Genomic DNA, 14,050 nt, shown 5'->3' with positions numbered 1-14,050 from the left:
GCTTTGTTCTAAAGAGAATGAGCACATTTGAAGTGAGTAATTCATACATATTAACCACATGAACCCTAGTGTCCCTAATCCTGCCATGTCATAAAAGATGAAGATTCAGCTAAAACAGCAGACCTACAGGTTGGTCACCCTGTGAACTTGTAGATCGGCTATTTTCAGCAAAGAGATTTGTGGAAAGGGGGGGGGGGGGACCCCAGGGGGACCCCTGTTCAACTGAAGAAGTACATACTATACAGCAGGGTTTAAGTGGTTAACGGCATAGTCCACCTACCTGTGACTCCCACAGAAATGTCACACTGGACTTTTCCAGCTTCGTTGGTGGCCACACAGGTGTAGCTGCCACTGTCAGACACCTGACTGCTCTTGATGCACAGCACAGCGACATTGCTCTTGAAGCTGACGTCATATTTATCAGAGCTCTGGATCTCTGTGCTGCCCCTGTACCATTTGACAGTAATGGGCTGGGAGCCGGCCACACGGCCCTCCATCTTAACCAGTTTACCCTCTGTGTCCTCGATGTGCTCCGAGGGCTTTTTGGTGAATGAAGGAGGGTTCTTACGCTCTGGAATTGAAAGGAGAGCATGTTAGGCATGCATGATTAGTCGCTTGTGAAATCGGTGTCGGCAATATCTGCCTTAAAAGATATTATCGGTTTTAGAAACTATTTCGCCTTTTGTGACGTCGAACAAGGCTGCCGATTCAGTGTTTTCTGAGGATGCTTAAGGGTCAACTAGTTGGAGAAAATGTTAAGAACTACAACAAAGTAAGTGCATCAGCAGGCCTAATAAATCAGGTAAAAAGAACACAGTTTTGTAGAAGTCTGCATCTGCACCCAGAATCACAGCTACAGTATAACAGGGTGTAAGGTAAACCCTACTGGAAAATTATCGGTATCTGGTAATAATCAGATATCATAATAATATTTCAATACCGTGCATTCCTACAGCATGTTACTGTTTTGAGAAAGAATTCTAGCAATCATCAAAATAAAAAGGCCACAATAAAAACAACACCACCACCACCACCACCACCAATATGGCCATTCACACCACCACATTCACAGGACAGGGCCAGAAAGACATTTGAATGACCCCACAGAGGTCACACTGATACCTTTGACCGTCACTTCAGACGAACAAGAGTCCTTGCCCATGTCGTTAGAGGCATGGCAGAAGTACGTCCCCGTGTCACCTTTGTCCGCCTTCAGAATGGTCAGGTGGGCGACATTATCCACGCATGTCATCTTATAATTGCCACCAGAGCGGATGTCTTTGTGGTCCTTTGACCATGTGACTTTAATGGGGGCGGACCCCGTCATGTGGCACTCCAGCTCAATGCTGTTGCCCACCGTCACTTCCTTTGGCGACAACTTCCTGTCAAAGACCGGTGCGTACCGGGGTTCTGCAGGAGCCAGGGTTTTTTTTTAAGAGTCGGAGAGGAAAAGTAAAAAGAATAAAGGACATAACTTTAGTGAGAAACAGAAAGGAGGTGTCTGAAATTCATCATTCGAGATGTATTACGTTAATTTTATTATACTGTAGGTAAACAGCGCATTTCCCTCTGATGCTCAGAGGGAAAGGCACACGTTTTTAATTTAAAATAGGTTTGTGCTGAATTATTCAAATGCTTTGAGGAAGAATAAGCGGTAGTGTGGTTCTTTTAAGACCGATGTTTGAGTCTGTAACTATATGAATGGAACCAAATGCACCCGTGGTTCCATGTGTACACTCTCAGAGTTAAATTAACACTGAGGATTTTACAGTGTAGATTGTGGTCCCAGAGAATAATAATTTGGGTCCTTGAAATGTAAAAGAATCACTAGACATGAACAGACCTTGCAGAGTGAGCTTAGCCCTGCAGGACGCAGTGCCCACACTGTTAGTGGCGACACAGCTGTACTCCCCAGAGTGTTTCATCTGGCTACGGCTGATCTGCAGCACTGCCGTGTTGTCGTCGTACGACATGGAGAACTCCGCGCCCTGGCTCAGGGGCACGCCTTCCTTCATCCAAGAAACCTCGATGGGCGAGGAGCCCGCAACGCGACACTCAAAACTGACCGGCAGGCCCTCAGTCTGCTGCAGACTGGTGATTTTCTTAGGGAAGGTCGGCGGCGTTTTAGCCTCTGGAATAAGGAGGAGGATGTGATTAAAAATGAAATAAAATACAATAATTCTAAAGTCCTTAAATATGTAATTTAAGGATTTTTTTGTTTTTATAAATAATATATAAAATAGAGTAAAAGAAAAAATATAAAAAAGAGTATTAAATACTAATGTTAAGAAGCTGGTAGATTGCATTGCCAGAAAACTGTCTAGATGTAAGCGAGCGTGTGTGAGCCTGACAGTGCTTCACCTTGGACACTGAGCTTGCAGGTGGAGGAGGCAGATCCGATATGGTTCTCTGCCTTGCAGGTGTACTCTCCAATGTCAGCCTTGCCGGCTTTACTGAGCTTCAAAATGGCAACGCCTTTAGTGAACTCTATCTTGCAGTTGGGGCTGGATCTCACTTTACCGTCCTCTTTGAACCAAGACACCTTGATCTCAGGCGTGCCTCCCACTTGGCATTTGAGGCACACTGCATCTCCTGCAGTCACTTCCATGGCTTCCAAGCCCTCAATGAAATAGGGTGGTTCTACAGCGGCAGATCACACACCGTTCAGACAAAACACGAAATACAGAATAACACACACACACACACACACACACACACACACACACACACACACACACACACACACACACACACACACACACACACACACACACACACACACACAGAAACAACCCATTTTATCAGACAAAACGAGCAAACCAACCTAGAATGGACACCGTGGCCTGGCATCTGTCCTTCCCAGCGTCATTGGACACTTCACAAGAGTATTTCCCAGCAGCCTCTTTGTCGTCCGTGCTCAGACACTCCAGCATACAGGCGCTTTCGGTGGTGGTGATGTTGTACTTATAGGAGGCAAAGATCTGCTGGTCGTCTTTGTACCAGTTCACTGTGATCTTTGGGCTTCCGGTGTACGTGCACTCTAGAGTCAGTGGTTTGCCCTTCTCAACAGAGACATCCTTTAGCTTCTTACTGAAGCATGCCGGCTCTGAGTGACAATCAAAGACATTAGTTAGTTAATATGATAGTTAATAGAAGAACGTACATCATTTTAACAATTATTATTTGGGAAGTTGTTAGATATTAGACTGACCTTTGACAGACAGGTTAACTTGACAGCTTTCCTTGCCAGCATCGTTAATGATCTGGCACACGTATTCACCAGCGTGGGACTTATCCACGTTGAAAAGCTCCAGAGTAGCTTTGTTATCCTTCAAGGCAATGTCACAGCCCCTTCCAGGAACAATCTCCTTGGTTCCTCTGAACCATTTCAGTTTGAGAGGGGCACTGCCTTTCACCAGGGCTGAAAATGTCACACTACTGCCTGGCATAGCTTCCACAGGCTGTGGCTGCACCACAAAAGATGCGGGCTCTGTTTGGCAAAGACAAAGTAAGGGCTTTCAGAAGAAGGGTAACTGACAATGAACCAATTAATGACAACTTAATTACAACTTCACTTACTGCCTCGCAACAAGAACAGCAGCAGCAACACCAACAACAAAAAACAACACAACCAACGATTACACTAACAACACAAGGACCCGAAGCAACAACATGCTGATCTATTACTTACTGACCTTTCACAATGAAAGAGGCACTGGTTTCACTGGATCCAGCCTGGTTGACGGCCCTGCATTTATACACTCCAGAGTCTGACAACTTAAGAGTGGGCACCTTCAGTGTGCAGCTGTTGTCACTGAATGCAATCTCATAATTTGGCCCACTCTGTACCTCCGCTCCGTCGTGGAACCATGAGATAGTGAACGGAGCCGTGCCAGATACTTTGCATTCCATTTCTCCGGCAATTCCGACAACAGTATTACAATCCTTCAACTGTCTTGTGAATGTCGGAGGTATGTGTTTATCTGTGTGGGAGGGAAATTGGTTATAACGTGGGCATCAGGCAACACACATGCACAAACATGAACATTGTTATACTGTCATATGTAGTATAGGAGTTGGGCACCAACCTAGGACAACGAGGTTTATCTTACTCAGGTCCCTGCCAATCTCGTTTTTAACCTCAAATGTGTACTCTCCAGTGTCCAACCTCTCTGTAGAGAGAACCTTGAGGCTGGAGATCATCTTAGAGAAGGATATTTTGTATTTCCTGCCAGAAGCCAGTTCAACCCCGTCCTTGAACCACTTAGGTATGAGCTCGGGTGATCCGCCCACTTTCACCTCTAGGGCTGCAATATCACCTGCTGTCACACTCAACGCGTCAGGCTTATCCACTATCTTAGCGGGTTCTGAAAATCAAGAGAACAGGGCAGAGAGAGGTCTTGTAAAAACCTGCGAGATGAAAACGCACACTCAAAGAACTGCAAGAGAAGAGAGACACAATTAGATTTGGTTACAAACCTATAACAGTCAAGATAGCAAAACATTCCACATTGCCAGCATCATTTTTGAGTTGGCAGGTGTATTTCCCTGCTGTGGTGAGATCAGCCGTGAACACTGTAAGAGTGACCTGGTTGTTCTCAAAGGTGATTTTCCTGTTGTCACTGTCCCTGAGAATGTGATCCTTGTCCTGAACCCAGGACACAGTAATGGGCTCTGAGCCCTTTACTGTGGCCATAAGGGTCACCTCCTCCCCATTTACCACTGTCATGTTGGACAGTTTCGTCACGAATGATGGAGGTTCTGAAGAAAGGGAGAAAACAATGCATAGAGGCAAAGTCAGCAAGGTGACAATCCGGAAAATCTAATGTAACACTTTTTTGTGATCAGATTTCTACTGACCTCTCAGATTAACTGACGCTCGGCAGGTATCACTTCCTACACTGTTTGACACTTTGCACTCGTACTCGGTGGCGTCCGAGGGCTCTAGTCCAATGATATGCAGTGTAGCCGAGCTGCCCTCGGCCACCATCTTATACTTCCTGCTCTCCATCAGAGGCTTCCTGTCTTTGAACCAGGTTACCTGGAATGGAGCCGTACCGTTCATCTCACAGTACAGACTCACATCCTTGCCCTTCAGCCCTTCGACCGGCTGGGGCACATTGGTGAAATATGGAGGTTCTACAAGGAAATCGAAACACGGTTTAGAGGCACAAAGGACAGACTAACCGTATTGAAATGTACCAATGTTGTCGCCCACTCTAAAGGTCTCAATGGTACGACGGCGCTCAAAGCTGAGCGGCCAACGCATCAGAGAGAGAGAGAGGAGAAAAAGAATGAACTACCTTTAACGGTAAGAGTAGTGCTGCAGCTGACACTGCCAGCATCATTTTGAGCTTCACAGGTGTAAACTCCATCATGGTCAAAGCTGGTGCTCAGCAGTTCCAGGACTGCTACAGAGTCAACAAACGATGTCCTGTAGTTGCCACCGTCCATGACCTTATTGTCGTTTTTGTACCAGGTCATTGTCAGAGGAGCCGTGCCTTGGACTTTGCACTCCAGGCGAACCGGCTCGCCCTGTTTCACAAACTTAGCGGCAGGGAGTTTCAGGACAAATTCAGGGCGTTCTGGAAAGCCAAAATATAAATGTATTTATTAGGAGCTAGAGGTGTCCGTTTAGTCAATATTAAACGACACAAAGGGAGAGGGTGGGCTAATGAGCTGAGGAGATGAGCTGAAGACAGTTTGTTAGCAGCAGGCAACATGGATGGAGAAACACAAAGCAAGACATTTAAAGGGTTTAGGGAAAACGTGAGTTCTGGGGAGTTGAGGAAAACCTGAGTTAACTCCAGATGGTTCTAGAACAGAAACGCGTGAGATGAAGGTGTATGACGATGAAGGATGCCAAGCAAGAGTGTTGACGTTGAAGGAAGATAATAAACCAGACCTTTGACCGTCAGGTCTGCACTGGAGCGTGCAGAGCCGGCATCGTTGCTCACTTGACAAGAGTAGACCCCACTCTGGGCCACACCCACCGAGTAGAGATCTAAGAAACAGGACTGGCCCTCCAGTCCTGTGAAACAAGCGGGTCCGCTCATGAGCTCCGTGTCGTCCTTAAACCATTTCACCGTGAACGGAGCGGTTCCTTTAAACGTGCCTTTGAATCGTACGTTGGAGTTGGGCAGCGCGGCCTGCGACTCTGGCTGCACCACAAAGCTGGGAGGTTCTGAAGTGGAAAAGATGTAGTACAGTAGGTTATAAAAGAGACACTCACCTTCACTCCACACCTGTAGGCTGGTGGTGGAAATATTGACCAGTGACGCCATACAGAGTCCAATCTAACCTTTGACCCTGAGCGATGCGCTGCTTTCACAACTTCCTGCTTTGTTTGTCAGTTTACAGGTATAGGAGCCTGCGTCCGGACGCTCCAGCTGTTCCATCTCAATGGAAACCGAGTTGTCCTGCTGGATGAGTTTGTGTTTTACACCGCTGGTGATTCTGCTGCCATCTTTGTGCCACTCCACAGATATAGGCAGAGAGCCAGATATCTTACAACAAATCTGAACAAAGGAGCCCAATATTTCCTGCATGTCTGACAGTGGCTTGGTGAAGCTTGGAGGAATGACTTGCTCTGTTTGTACAAGAACAACCACAAATCTATTAGGACATTCAACATCACTGCAAATCACCCATGACCATTTTGTTGTGTCTTCGAGGGAAAATAGACGATTTACAAGCTCACAACGCGTCGCATGGTGACGTGTTGAGAGATTGTAGATCTGCAATTTTTTTTATGAATTGGGTGGTTTACATAATGTAGTTTCACACCAACCTAAGACAACCAGTTTGACCGTGCAGCTGCAGGTACTGATGTGGTTGGCAACCTCAAACACATAATCTCCTTGATCTTCCCTCTGAGCCATCTGAATCTTCAGACTGCTGACGTTCTTCTCAAAGCTCAGTTTGTGTTGCCTGATAGACTGAAGCTCTTTGCCGTCTTTCATCCATTTAACTCTGAGCTCCGGAGAGCCGCTCACCTTACAGTCCAAACTGACTGGGTCTCCAACTGTCACCTTTATAACCTCAGGCTTCTCTGTAATCTGAGGGGGTTCTACAATATAAAACAACATCTGTTATCTAACACAATATAATGACAGGGTTCTCTAAATAAGATGATGTACATCATTTCGGAATGACCATAAGGTTTGAATACTCAACAACTGAACTAAAAAAAGAAAAAAGAAAAAAAAAGAAAGATAAGCTCAAATCTACCTTGCACCAAGAGGGCTGCAAAGCACTTGTCCTGCCCTGCATCATTAACCACCTGGCAGGTGTATTTCCCGCTGTGACCGGCCTCACAGGCACGGATCCTGAGAGTGGCCACGTTGTTCTCAAACGTCCTCTCAATCTTAGGATCCTCCAGGATCCAGCTCTCGTCTTTTTGCCATTGCACAGAGAGAGTGGGAGAGCCCTTCACCATGCACCGAAACTCAGCCATTTTGCCCAGAACTGTGGCGGTGTTCTCAATCCTCTTGGTAAACGATGGTGGTTCTAACATGAAATATTATAATTCATTATTATTATAAATTAAATATTAACATCAGTGGTTGTTTTGTTTTTTTTGCTTGATGGAAAATCCAAATATCTACTCGTACATTGTTGCTGTTGGGCAGAAACCTTGTATATCCATAATCCATATGTCAACAAGCTCACAACGCGTTGTGAACTTGTAGATCTGCTATTTTTGCTATTAAAATAAATGTGTAAGTGCAAGTGAGAGTGGTTAACCCAGATTTTATATTGAACCAATAATAACATTAGATCCAATGGATCTTTCCTGAAAAGGGGACTGTTTTGGACATACAAGGCTTCCACCCGACACGATACATTATGTAAACAAACCAACCTTTGATGCCTAGCGTTGCTTTACACGTGCAGCTTCCCACCTCGTTTGCAGCTGTACACTGATACTCGCCTATATCTACGCTGTCACATTTCTGTACCTCTAGGGCCATGGTGCTGTTGAGCTGGGAGACCGTGTGCTTGGCACTGGGTTTAAGCTCCTTGCCGTCTTTGTGCCATGTTATGTCAAATGGACCGGTACCAGTCACCTGACACTGAAATGAGGCACTGGAACCTCGGACAATATCAGCCGAGGACAGCTCTCTAACAAATGATGGAGGCTCTAAGATGACAGGAAACAGAGAGTTGTTACGAGTTTGTAGAGAACTGTGTTCTAGAAATAAATGTTTAAAGTTGGTTTAAGTGATTTTTTATTGATAAAACTAACTGCTTTTTTGTAAGTATTGTGATAGTAAGGATTGCAATGGAGTGTTAAGAAACAGGGGTCTCGTTGTCTCTCCAGTTCTTTAGTAAATGGGAGATGCATTTTCAGGTGGGTTGTCAATTCCATCCAGTTCAGGAGAGTTAAGCCCCAAAAATGTATCAATGGTTTTGTCTGCTTGTGTCTTTATGTCATCACTTCCAATTCAGCTTGTTAATCGTTCATCCTGTATCCTGCATGAGTTCGCTCTCCTGATAGGATAAGATTGGTATCCCAACCTGACAATGTAATATCTGTTTAGTGTTTACTAAAGAGCTGGACACAGGGAAAGCCCTGATTGCTAGCAGAATTATTTCTGAATTCAAAATACCATTTAACACTTATTTTAACAAAAAATAAAACATCACACCGCGGCAGTGGTTGAAACTACGGCACTATATTTCTAAATGGATCTTATTGGTCGCATTAAACCAGGTGATGGCTCAACTAACCTTTGACTTTCAGTTCCATGCTGCAGCTCTCACTGCCTGCTTCATTCCGAGCCTCACAGTAGTACAGGCCGGTGTCTTTCATATCAGAAGCACTTATCTCCAGAGAGGCTACTGAGTTCACAAAGGACATCCTGTGCCTATCACTGGGACTGATCTCAGAGCCCTCTCTGAACCAGTAGATGTCTATCTCAGGTGTCCCGGTCACCTGGCACTCAAACACTTTACTCTGACCAGGGCGCACCACCGACACTCGGTCAGGGGTGCGCACAAATTTAGGAGGCTCTACGAAATCAAATAAAACAATGTGGGAGAAGTGTCAGATAAAACAATTACATTCAAATAAATCAAATCTGTTAATTATTCATGAATAACACGTGAATGACCTTTGACAAAGAGCGTTGCTTGCGATGAAGCGGAACCAACGTCATTGTTTATCTCACAGACATATTCTCCAGAGTCTGAACATTTGGCAAAGAAGAGCTCCAGTGAACTGGAGGCGCTGTCTTTGATCACAGAGCAGTCGGAGCTGGAGACAATCTCCTTTTTGTCTTTAAACCACTTAATGGTCAAAGGTGGGGTTCCAGAGAAAAGGACATTAAACTGGACCTTTGATCCGGGCAAAACGTTCATTGAGTCTGGCTTTTCCAGAACACAAGGTGGTTCTGCAAGGGGAAAAGACAATGGCATTGACTGTCACAACTTTCAATATACAATATACTGTATATACTGTATAATAGCATCTCTGTCGGGCGGAAACATTCTTGTTTTGGTTTTCAAATTCAAAAACAGCATAAATAGCAGATATACAAGCTCAAAACACTTCGCGCCGTGTTTCGAGCTTGCGGATCTGCTACTTTTGAGGGGCGTTAATTTACAACAAAAAAAACACATACGTAGTTAGAAAAAGGAGATAAGAGGTTTCTGCCCGACAGTGACGATAATATATAATAAATAATATGAACGAGAAGAATAGTGTTGTAACCTTTAACAAACAAGGTCCCAGAGCACTGGTCAGAGCCTGCTTTGTTTTGAGCCATGCAGGTGTAGCTTCCACTGTCTTTACTATGAAGACCAGAGATCTCCAGACAAGCTACGTTTTCATAGAAGGTGCATTTGTGTCTTTCGTCAGCCTGGATCTGTTTCTCATCTTTGTACCACTGTACACTTATAGGAAGAGAACCAGACACCAGGCAGTCCAGATGGGCAAACAATCCCTTGATTCCCTCTGTTTGCTTCAGTTTTCTTGTGAAAGAGGGTGGCAATATTTGATCTAGCACAGAGAAATGAAGGTAGTGAGAGCAATAAATAAATACATCATGAACTTATCACAAAACCTATTCATCATAAGCAGCTGGCTTCAACGGTTCAAAACCATGAACTAACCTAGAATAGTGAGCGTGGCCTCACAGGAGCTGAATCCACCATCATTTGAAACCTCAAAGGTGTATTCACCATTGTCACTTTTCTCTGTTTTCAGTATCTTCAGAATAGAGGAGGTATCTGTGCTCTGCACTTTATATCTCTGACCCGAGGTCAGCTCTTTGCCCTCCTTCAGCCACCTGACCTTTAGGGGTTTAGTGCCTGAAAACCTGCATTCCAGAGTAGCCGGGTCTCCCTGGGTTACACTGATGGACTGGGCCTCCTCTGTGATTTTAGCCGGCTCTGAGATGTCAAACAACACAGTCAACAAACAGTCTCCCGTAGATCACTCAAATATATCCTAATAATAAATGGTAGAGAGCCTAAGAACGGCCAGTGGTGGACAGTAACAAAGTAAGTACTGTACAGGCAAATTTTTTGATTATCTGTAATTTATTTTTATTTGTTTGTTTGGAAGCTTATGATTTTCACTCCACTACTTTTAATAGATAGATATTGTACTTTTGCCCACTACATTTTTAGGAAGGGACCCCCAGGACCCAAACATACAAGAAGTACATTTCGAATTAAGCACTATTTCAACACTAGTGAAAATAGTTTATCTACAAGCTGACAACAGGTCACTGTGCTACACATTGGTGAGCTTGTAGATCATTTGCTATTGTGGAAAGGTTTTGAAAGTGTATGAATACTTTTGAATGCCTAAGTATTTTTTAAGAGCAAGTACTGTACTTCATTAATAACAGTAAGTACACATTTGAGTGAGCGACCTTTACTTTACTAGTGGATAATTATTTGACCAGGCAGTATCTACGCTGTATTCTTTGTACTGGGATCAAGTACTTTGTCCACCACTGGGAACGGCCTTTAGCTCCTCAGCATCACAACCAACCTTTGACAGTCAACACAGCGGAGCACTTCTGGCTCCCGGCAGGGTTGTGAGCCTGGCAGGTGTATTTCCCACCCTGTGTGGCCTGTATGTTGGTAATACGCAGTAGAGCTGTCCTGTTCTCATACGTGATGTGAACATGCTCAGCCTCTTTGAGCTCATGGTCGTCTTTAAGCCAGGTGACAGTCATGGGCTCAGAGCCCTTCAGCGTGCACGGCAGACTAACCTCCGTGCACACCACACAGCTCACGTTCTCCAGCTTTTGGACAAACGACGGCGGTTCTAGAAGTGAACAGCAGCAAAACACAGATGTCTGACTTCCACAATACTAGAGTAGGTTTTTACAAGCAATCCTTTTAACTTGTCTTTTTTAAGGGCAATAATATGTATTATTTATCCAGTAGCGGGTGCTTGTCAGTGTTGCCAAGACTTTGGGCTTGTTTTTGTTTTGTTTTTTGGGGGGGGGGGGGTATATATGATTGGTTGTTAGGAAAATACAACAAAGTACTGTTTCTTTGACGTACGGTATCTATTTTCTACATAGGTTTGCGTGGGTGAATAAACACCCATGATATCTTCAGACTAGTTAGCGAACCACCACTCATTGTGAACTGTGATATAATGGTGTGTGTGTGTGTGTGTGTGTGTGCGTGTGTGTGCGTGTGTGTGACGTGTGTGCGTGCGTGCGTATATATATATATATAAATTACTAAATACTTTTATCAAGGTTTTGACATTTGATATCCAGATTCAGAAATTTGCAATGACTTTTAATTATAAATTAGAGTGTCTAGACTAGAGGTCTAGAGGTCTTTGCACATTTCATTATTGATTTGTTTTATAATCGATTAAATTGATTAATTGTTGCACTCCTAAATACAAGCGCCCTTTAGTGGATATAAATTACACAGCGCCCATCTAACTGCAGCAGCAAAAAATATGTATTGTTTTAAACCAACCTTTCAGTGTTACTTGACAATCACAAGACGCATTTCCCACTTCATTGTCAGCGGTACACTGGTACGTCCCCGCGTCCCCTGCCTCTATTGTCAGGATCTGCAGGGCCACTTGGCCATCCTTCACTGTGATCCTGTGTCTCTTATCGTTCCTAACCGGCTTGGCGTTTTTATAAAATGACACGGAGAACGGAGCCGAGCCAGAAACCTGGGCCTCCAGTATCACCTCCGAACCCTTAACCACATCCCTGGGCTCTAAACTCCTCACAAACACCGGAGGCTCTGAGAGAAGAGAGCAGCCATGTCAGCTCCTCATACACTGAGACAACACTGTTGTAAAACACTGTAGCACTTATACAATTAGCAGTGGTGGAAAGTAACTATGTACAGTACAATTGACTCAAGTACTGTACTCAAAACAATTGTGTTTCCAATCTTTTAACACTGTACAATATTGTACTTTTTAGTTGCTAGTTACATTGCATATTTTCATTATTATATAACATTAATCAAGACATATTGAATGTATACTTGGTCTATTCAAAAACAGCCCATCCAAAAGCTCACAACTTGTGAGCTTATATATCAGCTATTTTCTAAAGAAATTGACACATTTGGGGAAATGTCTGCAATTTTAGCCTACTACTTTAGCCTACTGATTACTGAAAGTATATTTTGATGCCAATGTAAAATCTTGAATACAGGACTCGTACTTGTATTTTCATATTGTGCTATTGATACTTAAGTAATAACAATCAGAGTACCACCACTGACAATTCTAAGAAAATGAATAACCCCGGAACAAAGCAAAAAGCCAACCAACCTTTGACCGTCACTGTGCTGCTGCAGCGGTCACTGCCAGCCTCGCTGGACGCCACACACACATAATCTCCACTATCCTCAACAGTACAGTCCACTACCTCCAGAGAAGCCACAGAGTCCGTCACGGACATTCTATATTTATGACTGTCACCGATGTCGATCTGGTTCTTGGACCATTTAAAGCTGATCACAGGGCTGCCTGTGGCCTTACACTCCAGTCTCAGAGTGCTGCCACTGGTCACCAGCTTGGTCGCCTCGAGTTTCGTCACAAACACAGGAGGCTCTGAGAGTAAGAGGTTAACAACATCCGTGTGAGATCTTTATACATAAGACATTCGAAGCAAACACACCGATAATCTTTTTTGTCAAGCAAGTCAGAGACATTTCTACCTATTTCATCTTTGAAGAGGAAAACAACTAAGACATATCTGAGCATGTAAAAGACAGGGCACCTTTGACAAAGAGGACTGCGGTACAGTCCACCTTCCCAGCATCATTGGATACTTGGCATGTGTATTTGGCAGAGTCACCAGGTTTCACTTTGTTAAGCTCCAGGGAGCTTGAAGAGGCGTCTTTCTTTATAAAACACGAGCCTCCAGTGGAAATCTCTTTGTCTTCTCTGAACCACTTAACAAGCAGTGGAGCCGTTCCAGTGAAGGCTGCTTTGAAGGTAACCGTGGTTGCCGGTATGACCTGCTGGTTGTCTGGTTTCACTGTGAAAACTGGGGGTTCTAGAAGCCGTTAAGAAGACACTCCATGTTAGCATTAAATCATTTAGTTAGTTTACACAAGAAAGGGAGCAACATAAATCTAAGTGAAAGGCAGGAGAATTCATAACCTTTGACATAAAGTGTTCCACTGGTTTCCTTAAAGCCGGCAGAGTTGGAGGCTCTGCACATATACACCCCAGAGTCAGCCTTCTCCAGACCAATGACTCGGAGCGTCGCAGAGCTATCCTTAAATTCAGGCTGGAACTTCGTGCCAGGCTTAATCTCCTTGTCATCTTTAAACCAACTTATGGTCATGGGTTGAGACCCAGACACTTTACAGTCCATGGACACATCACTGCCAATGTTCCCATCCACTCGTTTCAGAGACTTTGTAAAAGACGGAGGCATTATGCGATCTGGTTGTTGAAGAGAAAACACCTCATGAGTTATTAACTTCCAACGCCATACTATCCTTTAAAATAAGAGATGTATTTAATAAAAAAAAATAGCACACTGTAATAATACTACAACTATGTTTGTTAAATACTATGATTATATCA

At 44.1% G+C, this 14,050-nt stretch overlaps 1 protein-coding gene across 1 annotated transcript in view; it reads right to left on the bottom strand.

Annotated features, from left to right (window-relative positions):
* The window catches only part of LOC308307447 (titin-like), a gene marked incomplete at both ends in the record, with an annotated part of 241,805 nt that overhangs the window by 176,337 nt on the left and 51,418 nt on the right, over window positions 1-14,050 (bottom strand). Inside the window, 25 exons of the mRNA XM_080752712.1 lie at window positions 281-571; window positions 1,123-1,410; window positions 1,844-2,131; window positions 2,362-2,640; window positions 2,825-3,106; window positions 3,212-3,490; window positions 3,696-3,983; window positions 4,089-4,367; window positions 4,480-4,761; window positions 4,861-5,139; window positions 5,304-5,585; window positions 5,906-6,184; window positions 6,302-6,589; window positions 6,791-7,069; window positions 7,231-7,509; window positions 7,865-8,143; window positions 8,734-9,015; window positions 9,117-9,395; window positions 9,716-10,003; window positions 10,117-10,395; window positions 11,006-11,284; window positions 11,962-12,240; window positions 12,782-13,063; window positions 13,233-13,511; window positions 13,619-13,906. Of these exons, the coding sequence (XP_080608838.1) occupies window positions 281-571; window positions 1,123-1,410; window positions 1,844-2,131; window positions 2,362-2,640; window positions 2,825-3,106; window positions 3,212-3,490; window positions 3,696-3,983; window positions 4,089-4,367; window positions 4,480-4,761; window positions 4,861-5,139; window positions 5,304-5,585; window positions 5,906-6,184; window positions 6,302-6,589; window positions 6,791-7,069; window positions 7,231-7,509; window positions 7,865-8,143; window positions 8,734-9,015; window positions 9,117-9,395; window positions 9,716-10,003; window positions 10,117-10,395; window positions 11,006-11,284; window positions 11,962-12,240; window positions 12,782-13,063; window positions 13,233-13,511; window positions 13,619-13,906 (7,056 nt within the window). The remainder of the gene's footprint in view (window positions 1-280; window positions 572-1,122; window positions 1,411-1,843; window positions 2,132-2,361; window positions 2,641-2,824; window positions 3,107-3,211; window positions 3,491-3,695; window positions 3,984-4,088; window positions 4,368-4,479; window positions 4,762-4,860; window positions 5,140-5,303; window positions 5,586-5,905; window positions 6,185-6,301; window positions 6,590-6,790; window positions 7,070-7,230; window positions 7,510-7,864; window positions 8,144-8,733; window positions 9,016-9,116; window positions 9,396-9,715; window positions 10,004-10,116; window positions 10,396-11,005; window positions 11,285-11,961; window positions 12,241-12,781; window positions 13,064-13,232; window positions 13,512-13,618; window positions 13,907-14,050) is intronic.

Source organism: Nannobrachium achirus (genome assembly GCF_963921795.1).
Source record: "Nannobrachium achirus genome assembly, chromosome: 22".
Lineage (NCBI taxonomy): Eukaryota > Metazoa > Chordata > Actinopteri > Myctophiformes > Myctophidae > Nannobrachium > Nannobrachium achirus.
This window is presented reverse-complemented; position numbering and strand designations above follow the sequence as displayed.